This window comes from Pelodiscus sinensis, unplaced genomic scaffold (genome assembly GCF_049634645.1).
Source record: "Pelodiscus sinensis isolate JC-2024 unplaced genomic scaffold, ASM4963464v1 ctg35, whole genome shotgun sequence".
Lineage (NCBI taxonomy): Eukaryota > Metazoa > Chordata > Testudines > Trionychidae > Pelodiscus > Pelodiscus sinensis.
In genome coordinates, this window is record NW_027465908.1 from 2,653,565 (window position 1) to 2,674,636 (window position 21,072).

At 50.2% G+C, this 21,072-nt stretch overlaps 1 protein-coding gene across 1 annotated transcript; it reads left to right on the forward strand.

Annotated features, from left to right (window-relative positions):
- The first annotated feature begins 4,893 nt into the window (after positions 1 to 4,893).
- Positions 4,894 to 6,451, forward strand: LOC142824488 (uncharacterized). Its single transcript, XM_075916501.1, has 2 exons — positions 4,894 to 5,663; positions 5,859 to 6,451. Exons 1-2 carry the CDS (start codon positions 5,114 to 5,116, stop codon positions 6,371 to 6,373), a joined length of 1,065 nt encoding a protein of 354 aa, XP_075772616.1. The 5' UTR covers positions 4,894 to 5,113; the 3' UTR covers positions 6,374 to 6,451.
- Positions 6,452 to 21,072: the final 14,621 nt, after the last annotated feature.

The following is a 21,072-nucleotide window of genomic DNA, read 5'->3' on the forward strand; positions in this document are numbered from 1 at the left end:
ATGAAAGCCACATATTCTGTCAACACTTATGATTGACTCCTTTAATCCCAACTGTTCTGTCGCTGTTCCCTAGCATCTAACTGTGAACATTGTTTGGTTCCTTGTTAGTAATAGGACTTGAGCCATTTATGTATGGCTCAGTATCTGAAAGCTAAATCAAAGGTATTGAGCAATTATCGCCCCGTTGATTCCAATACAATTTATGACTTCCTGAGGGTGCTGAGAATGTGTGTGTCCCTCTAGCCATGCAGGTCTCCAAACATCTAACAGAAGTCTGGGCTTGACTTCTGGGCTTGACAGTCTGGACTTGACAGGCAGCGTGGCCTACTGGCTAAGGCACTAGAGTGTAGTCAAGGAGACCTGAGTTCTAAATTATGCTATTCTACCATCAACCAGCTGTGTGACTTCGAGCAAATTGCCCCTGCTCTGCGCCTCTTTCTCCTCCCCCTTGTCTCAGTTATTTAGATTGTAAAATCTCATGGCAGGGGACATGTCTTACTGAGCAGGCAGTGTTGGGGCATGGCGGTGCATCTATATCACTACTAATAAAAATTAGAGGAATTTTGGTAAACTGAACGGGCAATGGCGGTTCTCAAGGTAAAAACAATTTCATTTAATCTCTACAGATGGTTGGGAGACGTTGAACTATGGTCTCTCTATAGCAGGAAATGACTAACGGGTAAAATAAAGGGGAAGGCAGAGGAGTTCAACTTTCTTTTCCTTGCTGAAATCAGAGGGAGAGATTCCTTCTCCTTTTGGGGGGCAAGAAGGAGGGTATAAATAATACATCATTTTCTCTAATGAAGGGCCTGGAGTTCTCAGGGCACTGGTTGTATGCTACAGAGACTGTCACCTCTATGAGCTAAGTTTCTCAAATTGCTCAGGGCCAGATTTTCCAGAAGAAATCAGATTTTCTGAAGCACTCGGCTTCCATGTAGGCATCTAAATAAGGGACAGATTTTTAAAAAGTGCTCAAGACCCAGCATTTCCCATTGTGCACCAATAGTACAAATCTAGCCTAAGTTCACTGGTACAAATCTTACTTCACATGTCAATGGCTGAAAGCTGTTAGAGTTTGCTGATTGTTTGGTGGCTGATATGAAATGCGAATAGCCCATGTCACAAACCACCACTGCAATGCACAATGATTAACCTTCTTGTTGGCAGGCTAGGGAGAGGAAAGAGTAATAGACACTGACCTTCCTCCCGTCATCCTTGAAAATGATGTCCCTCTAAAGATCAGGGCAGGATTCAAGTACATTAGCTTGTGCGTTGTTACATACCTGTTGTGTCTCGTGGTCTGACAGTCTGGTACTATTTGCTAGTGATAAGATCACTTTAAGGAGAATGTATAGTAGAGGGAACTGGAATAGGAATAAATCTGGATGCTTTAATTTGATGGGGAAATATAACACCCCAATACAACCAGCTGTATCCCAGACTCCATTTTTACATGCCCCCAGTGGATCAAATACATCAATCACCCATTGTAGGAAAAGTCCCCATTCTACTGCCTCTTGTCAGTTGTCAGCTTGCTGGAGAGAAGACTGCAGCGCTCAGGTTTGCTGTATTTGTTGTTTACTCATTCCTCTCTTGGAGCATCTGTTTACTGAGGAAGACACAGAAAACTGTCACTAGAACCTTTACAAAAACCCCTAATTACGTGACTTACTAAATAAACTTTTCCCCCACAGTCTGTATTTATTGGACTGAACCCTCACTACCCAAACCCTAACCATATGTAGGGTAAGAGCATCTCAGTGTAACGTATGGAATTCTTCCCCCACACATACACTTACATTTTTGCCAAAACATGGAATCTGAGAGGGCTAATTGTGATTTATCTACAGCAAGTTGAATCTTTCTCTTCTTGTCTCTGACTCACTTGCTCCCATGATGCAGAAAAGATGTTGAGGGAATGAGAGTCAGACAATAATAGTTGTGTTAGCTAGTGACATAAAGATCAGCTGCACTATGATGATGTCATTGGGCTGAGGGGTAGGTGTGGAGGTGAAATATTCACAGAACCTAGGGTACGTCTACACAACAGTGTTATTTTGGAATAACTGACATTATTTCAAAATAACACAGTGCACGTCTACACAGCAAGCCGTTATTTATAAATAATATTCAGCTGGAGGATTTCTTACTCCGACTCCCATAACCCTCATTTCACGAGGAGTAAGGGAAATTGAAGGAAGAGTGTTCTTCCTTCAACTTCCTGTGTTGTAGACAGTGCCAAAAGCCAAATTAAGCTATTTCAACTTTAGCTACTCAATTGATGTAGCTGAACTTGCGTAGCTTAATTCGACTTTAACCCTGCTGTGTAGATGTATCCCTAGAGAAGTGCTGAAAGGTTCAAGTTAGGATGCATAGAACTCAGTTCTGCTTCTGCTGAAGACAATGGGAGTTGGCCATTGAGTTCAGCGGAAGCAAGATCAGGATCACAAAGAGGGAGCCAGGAGCAGATACCTTAAATGATAGAAGGCTAGGTATATGGACAGAGAAAGGGGCCTAGTCCCTTGTGGATGGAATTCCTCTGGATAAAAAGCAACACCGGGCTAAGCACTCAATAGGGATTTAGTTTGTACTAGCCCTCTTCCATGAGCAACTATTATTGTAACAAGACCACGGTGAGTCTGCATCCTGGGGCTACTCTACTTTTATTTCCAGGGTTTTATTTATCTTCTGGTCTGCAGGATAGGGGCCAAAGCTGCTCTCTTTAGTCTGGAGTAGTAGTGAAGCTCCTTAATCCTAGCCTAAATTAGAACTGCTCTAGGTGATGGTCTGCTTCTTATGCTTCCCATGGACTGTGGGAAGTAAAAAGTAGCTGTCTAACAGGGTGACTGCCCTGCACTGGCCCTTTAAGGGTTAAAACCCAGCCCAAGGACAAGGCTGAGAGAGTGTAGCCCACAGCTAAGGCAGATACAACCAATCAGGGCTCAGCTGGGGCTGCATAAATAAGGGCTTCTGGAAGGAAGGAGGATAGATGCTCTTGCTCTAGCTGGGGAGTAGGAGGGACCTGGCTGCCAGGAAAGCCAGAGGCTTCTTGAGAGAGAGCAGGGATGGGGAGCTCTGACCTAACCTCACTCCCAGGCTCCAGGGCCTGAGGCAAGGACTGAGGGTACTAGGGCTGGAAGAAAATAGCTAGGATAGGAAAAGGCAGCAGGTCCATACCCCCTTGCCAATGATGAGTGGCCATTTCAGACTGCAGTTTGCCCCTGAGGGGAGGGGCTAGCTGCTCACTGACAGTGGGTCACTGAGGCCAGGTGGGTGATGGGGAAGTGTGTGGGGTTCCCTCAGAGTGGAGGGCCCCAGAGTGCAGAGGCACTGACCTAGGACAGTATGAGGAGGAAAGAGCACCATGGCCAGGAAGGGACATGGAGCTAAAGTAGCAGACGACCTGCCACAGAGGCTGGGACGCCGACCAGTAGAGGGCACTCTGAGGCAGGAGAACCAGTTCCCCGAGTGACCAGCAGGAGGTGCTGTGGGGGTAAGTGCGCACACCCTGACAAGCTGTAACACAATGTCCTCCAATCACGCCCTCTCTTCATCACTGGCCTAAATCTTCTCTTCACATATCCCCTACACCAGGCAATGAGATCATAGGTAAGGGAGGCCAAACACTTCACCATATGGAGAGGCCTCCTGTGCAGGGGCTATTCTCAGGGGGGCATTTCTTTATCTTAAATTCCCCTTTTTGTTGCTAGAGCAAAGGGGACTTAGTGTTTCTAGGAGATGGACTTTCCTCCCTCCCTCAGAACAAGGTGGTTCCTCTGTGTCATTATTAAGGACAGGCGATGAAAGACTGTGGAAGGGAAACCCATGGCTGAATCGGGATGCATTGTAAATTCTTTTCTCATTTCAGTGGAGGGGGAGTGGAGAAAATGTTTCATGTCAGGAGTGCTGAAGTCAGACAGATGGTACGGTGTGAGAGGGGAACGCTGGGCACAAATGCAAGTGTGACGGAGACGTCCTGTTCCCTGGGGTGGTGTGTTTTGTGAGGAAACTGCAATAATGTTTTGTTTATTTTCCTCCTGCAGTTGGAACAAAAGGTACAAAAACATTTCTAACTCTGAGACATGTCCCCAGCTGCCTTGCTTTGTTTTTAAAGTACTTTGCAGGATGACAGATTGCAAGGGAAATAGATCTTTTATGATACTGAGACCAGGTTAGCTGGGGTGAAGCACTGAGATAGAAGGGGTCCATTATGTGATGGGAGAACAAAGAAGAGGGGCAATGGGAAGATCTGCATCTCATCCCAGCCCAGTTATTGAGGCAAGTGTCAGGTTTCCCTCTTTAATTAGCTACAATTATGTCAGCAAGAAATTGACAAGGTACATTGAACAAACAAACAGTTTCTATCATCAAACTCTTACCTGGGAGACATTTGGAGGCTGATTAGACTGCAGCATGACGTATTGGAGGTTCTGCCCCATAGAATTAGTCACTCATTGTGGGATGTATTTGGCATCTTTGCTGCTTCTGGCATTCATTTTTAACTGCTTAAACACTGCTGGGTCCTTTCATGTGAGTTTGGGAATTCTGCTTTCATTTTTTATTTTAACACATCTTTAAGTAAAGGTCTTTGGAACAGAAAATTTGCCCTATAAGTTCATTGAACCATCTAAGTCACTATTCTGCTTCAGATATTGACCAGTAATAAGAAAATAGAACTTGCTGAACCATAATAGATCAATGATCCCTCTAGTATTCTGTCTCCGGGTATGTCTACACTAGAAAGTTAGTTCGAACTAACGGACGTTAGTTCGAACTAACTTTCCTATGCGCTACACTAGCGCTCCGTTAGTTCGAACTTAATTCGAACTAACGGAGCGCTTAGTTCGAACTAGGTAAACCTCATTTTACGAGGACTAACGCCTAGTTCGAACTAGCTAGTTCGAACTAAGGGCTGTGTAGCCCTTTAGTTCGAACTAGTGGGAGGCTAAGGCTTCCCAGGTTTCCCTGGTGGCCACTCTGGCCAACACCAGGGAAACTCTATTGCCCCCCTCCCGGCCCCGGAGCCCTTAAAGGGCCACGGGCTGGCTACTCACTTTGTGCCAGTTGCAAGGCTGCCAGCACCCGTGCCTGCACAGCCTGCACCTGCCACAGGATGAGCCAGCCATCCGAGGGCTCCCAGCCCTCCACTGCTCCCCACGACCAGCCTGGCGGCTCCCGGGAGCCTGCCCGGGGGCGCAAAAGGCGGGCGCCCGCCTGGTCAAGTGCGGAGATCGTGGACCTCATCGAGGTTTGGGGGGAAGCCTCAAATGTCCACGATCTCCGCACTAGCCACCGGAACGCGGCCGTCTACGGACGCATGGCTGCCAGCCTGGCCGCCAGGGGCCACCAGCGCAGCCGGGAGCAGGTGCGCTGCAAGATTAAAGACTTGCGGCAGTCCTACTCCCGGGCCTGCCTGCCAGGGGCTGACCCGGAGGCCTGCCCCCACTTCCATGCCCTGGACCGCATCCTGGGGCCTCATGCCGTCCCTGCCCCCCGGGACGTGATTGACCCCGGGGCAGAGGGACCGCTCCTGGACACCGAGGAGGAGGAAGAGGGCTCTGAGAGCCAGGAGCCTGCCGCCAGCCTTCCCAGGACCCGGGACCCCCGAGGCACCCCACAGAGCCGCTCGCCTGCATCATCAGAGGCCGGGGAGGCGTCCACCTGTGAGTACCCTCGTGTTCCCCTTATGTGTACGGGGGGCTGGGGCGAGAGGGAGCCCCGGGACCGTGCGCCTGGGCCTTGCCCACTACGGAGCAGCAGCTGGGGATCCTGCAGGGGCCCTGGCCTTGCAGAGGGGAGCTGGGTTTCACACACCTGGGCCCCTGGGGTAATTGACCGCTGGTCTTCTTGCACCACAGCTGCAGCACCGGGGACTGCAGGGCGCACCACACCGCCTGCAGCAGCCGCCCGCGCCCGGGCAAGCAGGACAGCCAGGAACCAGGAGGACTACCAGAGGCGGCATCTCCGGTTCCTGGACCGACAGCTCCGTCTCCAGGACCACTGGGTCCAGGAGGACCTCAGGCTGCGCCAGAGGAGTCTGGAGGCCCTGGAGGAGCAGGGCCGTGCCCTGCGAGGCCACCTCCAGAGCCTGCTAGACCGCTTTCCATTTCCTCCTCCCCCTGCTCCCCCTCTTGCTCCCCCTCTTGCTCCCCCTGCTCCCCCTCTTGCTCCCCCTCTTGCTCCCCCTGCTCCCCCTCTTGCTCCCCCTGCTCCCCCTGCTCCTCCTGCTCCTCCTGCTTCCGCTCCTGCTTCCGCTCCTGCTTCCTCCACACCCCCTGTCCTCTCTGCCCCCCCCTCCACAACCATTCCCCACCGACGCCCCCGGACCCGCAGTGTGGCGAGACGGGAGAGGCACCCAGACTCCCACCCCTGAGCTTTCCTTTCCCTTCCTCCCTTCCCTCCCCTCCCCTTCCAGCTCCCTCGTCCCAGGTTTCCCCCTCCCTTCTCCCACCTTCATTCCTCCCTCCCCCACCCCAGTTCTCTGAAATAAACAGACGTTTTTGTTGGAAAAACAGGTGTCTTTATTGTACAGTAGATAGGGAGGGGAAAGGGGAAGGGGGGGGGTAGGGTGGAAGAAGGCCCCGGTGGGGCATGCAGGGAGAGGTCAGTCCTCCTCCTCCTCCACCTGGAAGCTGTCCCGCAGGGCTTCCCGGATCCGGATGGCCCCCCGCTGGGCTTCCCGGACGGCGGCGGTGCGGGGCTGACCGTAGTGTCCAGCCATGCGGTCAGCCTCAGCCATCCAGGCTGGCAAGAAAGCCTCCCCCTTCCGCTCACACAAATTGTGGAGCACACAACATGCCGCCACCACGGGAGGGATGTTGTGCTCGGCCAGGTCCAGACGGGTGAGGAGGCATCGAAAGCGGGCTTTCAGTCGCCCGAAGGCCCCCTCCACCACGATGCGGGCCCTGCTCAGCCTGTTATTGAAGGCCTGGCGGGAGGGATTGAGGTGCCCCGTGTAGGGCTTCATGAGCCAGGGCTGCAGTGGGTAGGCGGCATCCCCCACCAGGCAGACGGGCATGTCCACGTCCCCGACCCTGATGTGGCGGTCGGGGAAGAAGGTCCCGTCCTGCAGCCGCTGGCACACGGAGGAGTTCCGGTACACCCGGGCGTCGTGTGCTTTGCCGGACCAGCCCACATTTATGTCCGTCAACTGTCCCCGGTGGTCACACACGGCCTGCAGGATGACGGAGAAGTACCCCTTGCGGTTCACGTACCGGGACGCCTGGTGTTCCGGGGCACGGATGGGGATGTGCGTCCCGTCGATGGCCCCCCCGCAGTTGGGGAAGCCGAGGGCGCCGAATCCCCGGATGACGGCATCCGGGTCGGCGAGGCGGACCACCCTGCGGAGCAGCACCCGGTTGATGGCCTTGACCACCTGCGGAGAGAGACACAGCAAAGCGTCAATCAGTGGGGCGCCCGGGTGGCTGGGAGCATTCATGCCCTGGCAGTGCCCCGCGCCCCACTCCCGGAAGCAACCCCCCTGGCGGCGTGTAGTACGGCCGGGACAGCCCGACCCCTCCGGTGCGGGGCGCTTTCGCCTCCTCCCGCCCCCCCCTTTGTCCCTGGGGCGGCCCATCCCCTCCTCGCAGCCCCCCTCCCCCCCGGCTCGGTGGCCGACGAGCGCCGTACCTGCATGAGCACTGCTCCGACAGTGGATCTCCCCACGCCGAACTGGTTCCCGACGGATCGGTAGCTGTCCGGCGTGGAGAGCTTCCAGAGGGCGATGGCCACCCGCTTCTGGAGGGGGATGGCGGGCCTCATGCGAGTGTCCCTTCTTTGCAGGGCAGGGGCGAGCCACTCGCAGAGCTCCAGGAAGGTGTCCCTCCTCATCCTAAAGTTCTGGGTCCACTGTCGGTCGTCCCAGCGCTCCAGGACGATGCGGTCCCACCAGTCGCTGCTGGTGTCCAGACGCCAGATGCGGCGGGGCACGCCGGTGCCGGGGCGCCGCCGCGGCTCCTCCACGGCCCCCAGGGCGGCCAGGCGGAGAGGCAGGGGGCTGACGTTCCCCAGGTGGTGCCAGGCAGCCTCGAGCCATTGCTGGCAGGCTTGCAGTAGCAAGTCCAGAACGTGCACCAGAAGGTGCAGGGCGAGCCGTGGCTCCATGTTGCCACCTGCGGCAGTACCCCCCGAAGGGAAGCACCGACACAGACGGGCACAGAGACCGACGCTTTGCTGTCCCTCGGCGAGGTTGGCAAGCAAGCAGGAAAAGCTGAGAACCGGCTGTCCAGGGGGGGTCCCTTTAAGCACGAGCCTCAGATAGCCTCAGACAGCAGCCACACAAAGCAACTGCTGACCTGATGCCCTGCCAGAACCGGTTTCAGCTGCCCTTAAATGCCCCCCTGCGTCCAATCAGTGTGGACGCGCTAGTTCGAACTAGCAAAACGCTAGTTCGAACTAGTTTTTAGTTCTAGATGCGCTAGTTCGAACTAGCTTAGTTCGAATTAACTAATTCGAACTAAGTTAGTTCGAACTAGCGCTGTAGTGTAGACGTACCCTCCGACAGTGACTCGGCATCAGCTACTTCAGAAAAAGGCACAAGAAATCCAAAAGTGGTCAGTCATGAAATACTTCTTCCTAATTTCTTCTGATAGAGTTGTTGGATGTCCTGAAGAATAAGGGTTTAATAACTGATTATTGTTTGCAAAACATTTCAAAAGTTGAATGATATATAAATAAATGCTGCTGCTGAGGAAAATCCTACTGGCCTTATTCAAGCCAAATAATCGTTGATATGGATGCTGACTTTCTGAGCACTGGTGAGTTGTCTTGCCTCTTACTGCCTCAGTTTCTCTATCTTTGAAACAGCAATAACAATTATTTCTGGCAGCAACAGTAACTCAAAGGAATGTTGTTTAGCTCAGTTCACTAATATCTATAGAAAATTTTGAGATGCCAGTGGAAGGATGGTCTTATGATATGGTCTTGAGCTGAGACACAGTAAATCAGGGTTTAAGTCTTCTATGCTTACCCTGGGTTCCTTGAACCATCATTTTAATCTCTCAGGGTACGTCTACACAGCAACATTATTTCTGAATAGGCTATTTCGGGATAAAAACTCTGAAATTGCTTGTCTACAGTGCAAAAGCCAATCAAAATAGCACTGAGCTATTCTGAAATAGTGTTCACACTGATTGGAGTTTCAATAGCATTTAAGACACCAACCTCTCCCCCCTGCTCCTCCTTCCCCCTGCAGAAGACTTCAGGCAGAACATCAAGACAGCAGTCACTTCCTGGGCTTTCAGCTGCTTCCTGAGGCTATCTGAGGCTTGTGCTTAAAGGGAAACCCTGTACAGTGATGTCTCATTGCCACCTCCTTGAGGGACAGCAAGCCCATTGCACTGTGTGGAACGTTGACCCCAACATCGCAGGCTTTGTCCCTTCCTTCCCAACTGTGGGGGGGAGGAAGGGGCATTGTCAGAACCCACCACCAGGCATCTGACTACATCATTTGGAAGGAATTCTTTTCCATGGTTCTGCAGCCCATCGTGGACCACCGTGGCCACTTCACAGACATTAATGTCAGGTGGTCAAGAAGGGCACATGACACCCACATCTTTAGGAACTCCAGCCTCTACAGAAGATGCATGCTGGCACTTTTTCCCCCGACCGCACCATCAGTGTTGGTGACGTGGACGTGCTGATGTGCATCATGGAGGACGCAGTCTCCCCTCTTCTCCCCTGACTAATGGAGCCCTGCACTGGACACCTGCATCCCTGAAGGAATGATTTAATTCCAGGCTCAGCAGGTGCAGCATCGTGGCGGAGGGCGCCTTTGGGCATCTCAAAGGGAGGTTTCGCTGAATCCTCAGCCCTCAGGACCTCGGCAAGTGGACCATCCCCCAGGTGATGGCAGCATGCTGTGACCTCCACAATATTTGTGAGAATAAGGGGGAGATGTTCCTGCCAGGGTAGGGGGCAAAGGCCGAGCAGCTCACCAGGGCTTTTGAACGGCCATGCACAGCTGCCATTCGGCAAGCCCATTGTGGGCTGTGCGCATCCAGGAAGCCCTGAGGGAGAGTTTCAGACAAGGACACTGTGCCTCTGCAGTGCCCCTGTGTGCCTTTCCTCCTTCAGCCCTCCCTTCCCCTGCCCTGCCATCCCCGCCCCTGCAGATACAATAAAGCAGACTTTTTGGTTTGAACAATGAACTGTGGTAATGAAAACTGGGGAGGGACTGGGGAAAGAATCTGGGAAGGGGGAAGAGAGAGGGGGAGGAGGGGCTCAGGGATGGAGCTGGGCATGGCACCTGCCGCGGGTGGTCCCACTGCCTCTTGTGTGAGGCCCTCGGTGGCCACACGGGGAGGCTCAGGGGAACAGCCAGAGGAGCAGGGGTAGGAGTGAGAGGTGGCTGCTTAACCGCTCAACGGCAGTGACCAGGCGGTTGATGGCAGCAGTGTGTGCCGCGCACATGCTTCAGGACTCTTGTGCCAGCTCCTGCCAGGTGGTCCGGCGCAGCTCCTGGCCTGCTTCCCGCCACTGGTCCTGCCATTCCAGAGGCTGCTGGAGGCCACACAGGCGGGTGATGTGTTCCCGCTCCCGGTCCTCCCGGGCTTTTCTGCGGCGGTGGCTCCCATGGGGCCAGGAGGCTGGCACAGGCGGTGTTGCGAGCACCTCCCTTGCAGCTGGTCCAGCTGTGAAGAACAAAGAGAAGGGCAGTGATCCCAGGAGACAGTGTGCCTGACGCCTGGTCTCATCTCAGAGGTGACACCGAAGGCTCTCGGGTCAGAAGAAGGCAAAGTGCTTGTTCCCTGCACAACTGGCCCTTTGCTACAGGGGCACAGACATCCCAGGGGAGCCTTGCTAATGCCACATCCCAGAGATGAGCAGGCATGGGATAGTGCTGGCCAGGCCAGGAGCCTGCAGGAGGGGAGGGGAACGATGGGAAGCTGGGTTTCCCTATATTCTGTGCACATTCTGGGTCTGGCAGTGGCAGCATCCCACGGGGAGAGGTCTTGTATCCCTGCCTGCTGGAGGAGAGGGAGGGTTGGGGAGGTGAGAGTGAGTGGCGGACACTGCTTGCCGGAGAGGGTGCTACTGAGGTTCCCTCCACTTCCTTCCCCTCCCAGAAAGCTCCCATCGTAGGGATTCCGTGTCCTCTGCCTCGTTGTGCTTGCCTGGGAGTGCATGCTACCCCTAGAGAGTGGGCATGTCAGTGTGCCATGCATGGCACGGCTCGGTGCGTGTGTGTCCATGACCCCATCCTCCTTAGTGGCGGCTTGTGGTGGGAGGGTGTTTCACCACAGAGTTGGGAGTAAGGCAGGACTCTCCAAAAACCCTGTGAGCAGGAGCACAAGGGTCCTCTAAGGCAGCCTCCTGGGTCTGTGTGCGATGGACTGGCCCTCCATGTGCACAGGCTGCTGCATGATCCCCAGGCTGAGAAGGCCGAGCGAGGAGTGTGCAGCCCCTCGCCGCCCGCTGCTTCCCCCCCAGTGCGTCTAGGGAAAGTAATGAAGCTCATCTGATTGGCCTACCCCTGTGTCATCCTATCCTTGAGGCAACATCCTGGGAGGGAGGTACTGGCTCCAGGGACAGGCTGAACTCCTGGCTGGTGGGCATTATTGTGTCAGTGGCCTGCTCCTTCTTCTCCAGGATGGTGACATTGGGCATCTCCAGCCCTGAGTCCACAACAAGGCAGGGGAAAGGGGCTGATCTCCCTCCCAGGATGTGGTGGAGCTGGTCCAAGTAGAGGAAGTTCTGAGGCACCATCCCTGAGTAGGTGCTGTGCTCCCTGGCCTATGTATAGCTCTGCCTGAGCGCCTTTGCTTTTATGTGCACCTGCTCCTGGGTGCGCATGTGTCCCCTCTGGCCCAGGCTGTTGGCAGTCCGGCCATAGACATCTGCATTCCTATACCTGGTGCAGAGATCCTTGAGGTTTTCCTCATCTCCCCAGATCTCAGTGAAATTCAAGATCTCCACACAGTCCACGATGGGGCCAGCATCCTCCACTCCCAGGCTTGGGAGCTGGCTGCAGTAGTGCTGCCAGCTGTAAGGGGTTCAGTTGGCATGCGGAGGTCTGCCACGGTGTCAGGGAAGTTCAAGCTGGGTGTTGCTGTGTGGTAGCAGGGCTCGCGTCGTACCACAAACTGTTTCCCCTGAGGTTGGCGCTTTAAGGACTGCAGGGGAAGGGAAACTATAGAGTTCTGATGAGTGGGGACAGAGTGAACTATTTCAGAACTATTTAGAAAAGCTAAACGTACACAAATCCATGGGTCTGGATTTAATGCATCTGAGGGTACTGTGGGAGTTGGCAAATGTCATTGCGGAGCCTTTGCCCATTATCTTTGAAAACTCATGGAAATTGGGAGAGATCCCAGGTGATTGGAAAAAGGCAAATGTAGTGCCCATCTTTAAAAAAGGGAAGAAGGACAATCCAGGGAACTACAGACCAATCAGCCTTACCTCAGTTCCCGGAAAAATCATGGAGGGGATCCTCAAGGAATCCATTTTGAAGCACTTGGAAGAGGGGAAAGTGATCAGGAATAGTCAACATGGAATCACCAAGGGCAAGTCGTGCCTGACCAATCTGATTAGTTTCTATGATGAGGTAACTGGCTCTGTGGATATGGGAAAGTCAGTGGATGTGATATACCTTGACTTTAGCAAGGCTTTTGATAACGGTCTCCCACAATATTCTTGCCAGCAAGTTAAGGAAATATGGATTGGATAAATGGATGGTAAGGTGAATAGAAAGCTGGCTAGACTGTCGGGCTCAACGGATAGTGATCAATGGCTCGGTGTCTGGTTGGCAGTTGGTTTCAAGTGGAGTGCGCCAAAGATTGGTTCTAGAGCCAGTTTTGTTCAACATCTCTATTAATGACCTGGATGAGGGGCTAGATTGCACCATCAGCAAGTTTGCAGATGACACTAAGCTAAGGGGAGGGGTGGATACTTTGGAGGGCGGGGATAAGGTCCAGAGTGACCTAAACAGATTAGAGGATTGGGCCAAAAGAAATTTGATGAGGTTCAACAAGGACAAGTGTAGAGTCCTACACTTGGGATGGAAGAATCCCAAACATTGTTACAGGCTGGGGACCAACCAGTTAAGTAGTAGTTCTGCAGAAAAGGACCTGGGGGTTACAGTGGATGAGAAGCTGGATATGAGTCAACAGTGTGCCCTTGTAGCCAAGAAGGCTAATGGCATATTAGGTTGCATTACGAGGAGCATTGCCAGCAGATCCAGAGATGTCATTATTCCCCTTTATTTGGCTCTGGTGAGGCCACATCTGGAGTATTGTGTCCAGTTCTGGGTCCCCCACTACAAAAAGTATGTGGATGCATGGGAGAGGGTCAAACAGAGGGCAACCAAAATGATGAGGGGGCTGGAGCACTCGACTTATGAGGAGAGGCTGAGGGATTTGGCTTATTTAGTCTGCAGAAGAGAAGAGTGAGGGGGGATTTGATAGCAGCCTTCAGCCTCCTGAAGGGAGGTTCCAAAGAGGATGGAGAGAGGCTGTTCTCAGTTGTGACCGATGAAAGAACAAGGAGCCTTTCACTAGGGCTGTGTTCTATTTTTGAAAGAGGATATACAAATTCTGTGGGAATTTGCATATCTTCTTCAGATCTCACTTTTGAAAGTGAAAATAGTCTGGATGCATTTTTTGAAAAAAAAACAAAACCCTTTTTCAAAAAAAAACCCCTCTTCCTTAAAAATGAAGTTTACACATTTTTTTCGAAAAGGGGTTTTTCGTGAAAAAAAAAAAATGTGTCCAGACTACTTTCACTTTCAAAAGATCTGCTTTTGAAAGTGAGATTGGAAGAAAATATCCTCTTTCGAAAATAGAACATAGTTTAGACGTACCCTAAGCTAGATGGTGGTGAGCTAAAGCATATAATGTGTTAAACCAGGCTGGTATAGGGGCTTTCCTAAATTTTAATCTAAACAGGTATAACGCAATTTAGGAAGAACCAAAACAACCAGTTATGACAGAAATAACACATATGATACCTTACCACAAATAGGCCATGGTAACAAATTGACATATGCTGAGATCATTAATATACTAATCTATAGGAAAAAGACACTCCAACATTAATAAGGCGAAATAGAAATATGAAAAAGGGAAAAATTCCCTATTGAATATGCATCACACATAACTGTCAGCGTAACATATGATAAAAGTGGCATCCCAGCCTATGGGCAGTAGGAGAAGGAGACATAGTCCTTGAAAGGTTCCAAAATGATTGCCACTGGGGGCAATGGGGAACATCATGATGATGTGAATGATGTAGAACAACTTCGAGTGTTATTCATCAAGGGATGGTGTGAGCGTATGGAAGTGCTGATGGACATGCTATAATATCTATTTTATTAAACTGGGGTGTTGTGACTGTACTATATATATTAATAAAATATATTTGTAAATATAAATGAATTCCTATAGTATGAGTATTGCAACTAGGTGCATAGGGGTTCCCAGCTGTAAAAATGTGAATAATACTGGGCCTGATCTGGGGATAAGGTCTGATAACTGAGTATTCTTAAGTAATCTATATATTCATGCACAATCTAAAGTTAAAGGAAAAAGTGCTTCTCAATGGTAGATAAGGGTAGCAGACATTGCCCCTTAATGCTCGTGAGGCACACGACTACAACAATGAGGAGGGAATGGGGGGGGGCATAAGTGGCTAGAGAGATAAAATGCACTCAGTATGAGTGACCTGTTTCTCCCCTTCCTTGTATATTATGTAGTTAGATACATCTATGTACGAGTGCAAATTGGAATTCTTCAGTCACTTACATCAGGGGGAGCATTTCATATCCATGCATTCCCTTTTGTCACAGCTATAAATGATCATACAACTGACAAGGTATTGGAGAATCAAACCCAGCAAGTGTAAAATATTATCTCAATAAAGTTCATGATACCGCACATCATGCTTAAAAAAAGGCTTTCTAGACTTATCCTTTTAATTTCTGTTAGATTAAGATTTTCGTCTCTCTAGCTTCAAACATATGTTTTTTTTTCATCGCCATGTATGTACTTCGAGCATAAGTAGGACGAAAAGCTGTACCCTGCTGTCCTTTCTTTTTCTTATGCCACAAATTAAGTAATACTCATGTAGAACTGGATGGCGGACGAAGTGCTTTATAAATTCTTAAAACCATATTTGGAACTATTCGAGTAATCATTATAATGCATTATTCAGTCAGTTAGAAGTACTTTGCAAGAAAAACATGAAATATATCTTCATTGTAAGTGCATCTGTTGTTTCTTGCAAACGATTAGCTGTCATCAAATCATAAATTTTCTTTTATTTTTATGGCTAAGACCATTTGTTCTAATTAAGGACTGGGTATGACACTGAGAGAAACTTGCCATGTTTAATAGAACTAAGGCTTTTAGTCATGCTGTTTCCTAAATCCTAAATGTAGAAGAGAATTTAAAATGTGTATATATTAGTCGATGTTACCAACTGCAATTGAGATTGAGACCCTTTTGTTCCAGGTTCTAGGCAGAGAAACCCTATTTCAAAGTTTACTATGTAAAGCAGTGATTTTCATTATGCACTGCTTTCTCTGTGTTATGATGGCTGCTATATATATATATATATAACCTGTATGGCCCGGAGGATGTCTTACGGGCCACAGCTGCATACTGATTAGACTGCAAGCAGCCTACACGCTGTGGGTAGAAAACCACTGATCTAAATAAATTAGGCAGAAAAAGAGACAGGAAAAGAAAGGATTATTATTAGAAAGGGTTTGGTTTTTTTCCATCAAAACATTTTTTTAAGAAAAAAATCACTTTGCAACCAAACCAAAATCTCTCATAGAAAATTTCCAGTTTCCCCCTATTTTTTCAATTAAAAGCAATCACCAAAATATTTTCTGTGTTCAGCTGCAACAACAACAAACAGGTTTTGCTTGTTTACAAAAATGAGTTATGGGGGGGGGGGGGGACGTTGTTTAAAAAGTGACAAGCACATTTTTTATTGAAAAGTGAACATTTTTTTCAGTTTTTACTTGTTTATGGAGAAAATGACTTTTTGTGGGAGAATTTTTAAAAATCTATAGCTATATAAATACAAGAAAATATGATTTTGTGGTTAAGTTCTTGGCTGGAAAATCATGGTTCCGTTCTTAGGTGTGTCTGTGTGCGTGTGCACACGTGTGTAAAAGAGGGGAAATATAACTATGTGTTGGTGAGAATTATGAAAAGGCTGGAATCTTTACAGACATAATCTCAAGGTAGCGACCAAGTTCCTGTGCCTTGTCCCGCTAAGTGGTGGATTAGGTGACATAATAGGTTCTTTCCATCTGTATTGTCTATGATTCTGTAATACCTGGGGTCACCGAAGAAATGGAGAGATTCTCTGTAATTGGAAAGTTCAAGTGCAACAGCTACAATTTTCTTCTCCTCTTGATTGTATCACAGGGTTTATTTTCCAGGCACTCTCATTCTCATTAACTATTTCATCAGCAGCCTTTATGGAGGAAGGCTGAGCACAGAGAAAACACACTGCTTGGCTAGATAACTTGCACTGGGGTAAATTCAGTTTCTCCAAATTTATTATGTTAGTTGAAATTTGCTCCGAGGGAGCAGAAGAAAGGGGAAAAGAGCAGGAATCTGAAGGGTGGTGTCACGGGGTGGTAAGTCAGCCCTCTCAGAGAGGGCATTGAGCCTCTCAGGCCCCGTCTGGGGTGCTCCACCCCGTAATTATTACAGTCCCTGTGTCCGTAGCAGCCCTGTCAGCGGGGCAATAGGGCCCAAGGGCCAAGTCCCTAGCAGCCTACGTCAGTGGGGCAATAGGGCCCAAGGGCCAAGTCCATAGCAACTCTGTCAGCGTGGCAATAGGGCCCAAGGGCCAAGTCCGTAGCAGCCCACGTCAGCGTGGCAATAGGGCCCAGTGGCCAAGTCCATAACAGCCTACGTCAGCGGGGCAATAGGGCCCAAGGGCCAAGTCCAAAGCAGCCCACGTCAGCGTGGCAATAGGGCCCAAGGGCCAAGTCCATAACAGCCTACGTCAGCGGGGCAATAGGGCCCAAGAGCCAAGTCCATAACAGCCTATGTTAGTGGGGCAATAGGGCTTACTGGCCCAAATTGGAAGTCCAGCTATAGCGCCCCCCCTTGGGGGTTAATGGGGACCTGGGCTCTCCCTCTCCACTGGCTCCCAGCCCAGGGCTATGTCAGTGATGGGCATGACATAGGGAATCTGCCCAAAACACACTGAGCTCACGGGGTGCTCCTGCTCCCCGCCCTGAGCTACTTCCCGCCCTGTTCCAGACCATCAGCGTCTTCTCCGCCTGCATCCTCCGGGCTGTGTGCTTTCCTAGCCCATCTCTGCTGGCTGGCCTCTGCTGCAGGGTTTGTCGGTTGCTCCTCCTCCCGACTGGGGGTCTCCCCGGCCGATCTCTGCTGACTGGCCTCTGCTGCTGTGTCTCACTGCTGGTCCTTCTCCAGGACTCTGGAAGCAGCTCCTTCCCCTGCTCCACTGGCCTTTATACTGGTCCTCCAGTGGGATCACGCCCAGCAGGGCTGTGGGGGAGGGGCTCTCTCAGCCTGGTAGGCCTGGTTAACCCCTGCAGGCCCAGTTGGTGCACCCTGTCACAGGTGGGAAGACACAGTGTAGTATCTCACATGCCAGAAGGTGGCAGTCATAGGGCGAGGGAAGCATTGTGAGCAGGGCCAGGTTAGTGCTTGTGGTGGCCTGGGGCTACTAGATTTTATGGGATCTCCTCGGCTCTGGGGTGAGCCCAAACAGGAGGGGTTCAGAGAGTGGAAGGGGGTTGCAGGTTGAGGCAGGAGTGTGGGTTGGCAGGGGAGAAGGCTCAGACTGGAGGCTTGGGCTCTGGGGTGGGGTTGGGATGAGGCATGTGGTGGCAGAGGGTCTCCAGTCTAGGGCCAAGGGTTTGGACAGAGAGGGGGCTCAGGGCAGGAGCAGAGGGTTTGGGTGTGGGGCACGTACATGGGGCAGCTCCCCTGCAGTGTAGGGGGAGGCAGCTGGGTCATTGCAGCCCATGGAGCCCCAAACCTGCCTTCAGGCACTGTCCCCAATTCTGCCCCCCATTGGCTATGATTCCCAGCCAATGGGAGCTGCAGGGTGGAGCCTGCAAGTGAGGTCCGCATGGGGATGAGGCTTCCCATGGTGCTCATGGTGATGTGACTGCAGCCAGCAAGGGGAGAGGCAGCTCCCTTCCCCCCCTGGCCTGGCAGGGCCAGAGGATGTGCAGGGGCTTTAGAGGCTTTTTCTGCCCAGGGGCCCGGCAGAGAGATCTGCAATTCTGGCAGTCCAAAGATCTTTTTGCAGAGCTCCCTTCAGCTCAGAGCCCTGTACTGCAGCCCTTAAGCCCCTTTCTTAGTTCAGGCCTAACTGAGAGGTGAGTGTTACCGTCAGGAGAAAGCAGCAATGAGGGAGAGGAAAGTGAGTGTTAGATTGAAGTAGGGATGGTAGGAGGAGCAGAGAGAATGAAGTGAGGGGGTTGAAGAAGCTGAGGATACAGGAGGAGATAGAGTGGGAAATGAATCAGTCATAGGCTAAAGCAAACAGAAACATGTTCAAGATGAGATTCCAAGAATGGAAATTACTTCAGTGCTTGGAAGAGGAGAGGGAACTCCGGACTACCTACTGAGGGTAAAATCCACCCCTCCTGCAGTGGGCAGTAAAAGTCCACACACCTCTTAACCCTTCAAAAGCGGGCATGTGTGGTTCAGAAGTGGCTTTGTACTGGCCCTTTGCTGGTAGAACAGAGCAGAGAATAGAACCTCCATTTGAAGGCCTCAGGATCAGCTGGAAGACTGAGCCCTGAACTTGCCCATACATCTTCCAGTTTGGGAAATGCTGCTCAGTGAAATCTGCACTCTGCTTGTTTCTAAATGTGCAGAGGCAGGCTCTGTGTGTGCAGAGCGTTCCCTGCTGCCTTGTTCCTCCAAATCAATATTCCCATGGTTCCATCGTTCAAGACATTCATCCCAGCAGTAATAACTGTGATGGCATTATCATCCTGTGGCTAATGAGAGGAAGTAATATTTGATCATTTTCTTCTCACTAAAACTTTTTTTGTTTATCGGGTGTCTCCCTGAGGGGAAAAGAAACTACAAGGCAACCACAGGTCAATTTCCTTGTCTGATTGCCTGTCTCAGAAAGATCTTTTAAGGATGTTAGCTAGGGGTCTCAGGCTTGGTCTGTTACACTATAGACTTATGTCTGTCTAACTTCATCTAAGGGATCTTTCGGAAAAGGCTTTATTTTCCGAAAGATCCCCGTCTAGACTGGCGCTTTTTTCCGGCAAAGCTCCGAGCCGGAAAAAAAGCGGCAGCCATGTTTATGCAAATGAAGCAGGGGGGATTTAAATCCCTGCTTCATTTGCAATTGCGATGTGTCTAATCTGCATCCCTTTTACGGAAAAGGGGTGCAGTCTAGACAGCCACAGTGCTGAAGAGGCAGAACTGAACTGATCCAAATGTGCCACTTTAGCTCTTAGGGTACATCTAGACTACAGGCTTTTGTCAACAAAGCTTCTGTCAACAAAGGGTACGTCTAGACTACCGCGTTTTGTCGACGGAAGTTTTGTCGACAGATACTGTCGACAAAACTTCCGTCGACAATTTGCGTCCAGACACATGGAGTTCTGTCGACAAAGCAAGCCGCTTTGTCGACAGAACTCCGTAGTCTGGACGCAGTGTTACAGGCAATAACACCTTCTGTCGACAGAGTTCTGTCGACAGAAAGTGTTATGCCTCGTAAAACGAGGTATACCAGCGTCGACAAAACCGCGGAGTTCTGTCGACGTTATGTCGACAGAACTCCGCGGTAGTGTAGACGCTGGTATTGTTTTGTCGACAAAAGTTCACTTTTGTCGACAAAACTAGGTAGTCTAGACACACCCAAAGAGCGTCTAGACTACATCCAGTTCTGTCGACAAAGTAACCACTTTGTCGACATGACAGTGTAGACACAAAGGACAGTGTAGATGCAATAATTCCTTCTGTCGATGGAACTCTGGCATGTTTTTGTACCTGGTTGAGTGTAACATTGGCACTCTGTCGACAAAAGGCGTTATTCCTCATAGAATGAGGTTTACAGTCGTCGACAAAACCCTTTACGGGAAAGGGATGCAGTCTAGACACAGCCCGTATGGATAGATACGTTTTTGGACATGAAGCTCTTTTGTTATGAGAGAAAATCATTCCTATCTGGAGAAACGTAACACTTTCCAATAAATGAAGGTTTATATCAGTGAGGGGCATGTGGCCCTTTGGGGCTCTATGTGTGGCCCATGAGGTATTTTGCTTACTGTTGCCCACATGCAAGGTTGCCAGATCTTGCATGTGGTCTCTATCTACATAGGGTTTTTCCTAACAGCACTACTAAAGTGGCACGTATGTGAAGTGAGGTATGTGCACAATCCCTACAAAATCTAGGTACTATCTTGGTTGCAACAATGTTAGGAACTGCCGAGATGAAGTGAAGGGGGGCCGTTCACGCAGCCCATTCATGAACCTAGGTTGCCCATTGCTGTTTTATACTCATGTGTGGGGTTGTTATTCCCTCTGGGAAGCTTCAGGCTTGGGTAACTGGAGAAGTTCCTATAGAAAGTGCTGGTCGCAACTCCCACCCGAGTGCAAGCTGGATTCAGATCTAAAAAAGACAGAAGAACCATAATACCAGTGTTTGTATGATCATGTTCTGCAGGCTGGGAGGTGTATATTTAAAAAAAATTAGTTTTGGAAGTCCTTGATTGCGGGGGTGGGGGAAACATGAGATGCCCTAAAAGGGCTCTGCTTTTTTTAAAAAATAGTGAGAATCTTCCTTCTGAAAATCAGGCCCCATTTAAAGCATCTTATGTTGGATATCCAAAAATCACAAATCACTTTTGAAAATGTAGGTTATGTAAAAACTTATTGTCAGTGCAAATGATCCTGATCTTATTAAGTAAGAATGGACAAATACTGTAAAATTATCTGTGAACTGCCATTTGAATAGTCTCCCCATCCTCTCAGCTTATATTCACATCCATCTTGGGTTTGCTTTCCATAAATATTCACATTTATAAAATCATATTCTAAATGTTACACTCAGCCAAGTACAAAAACATGCCAAGTGATCTGTGTACAGTCAAATAGCTTTGTA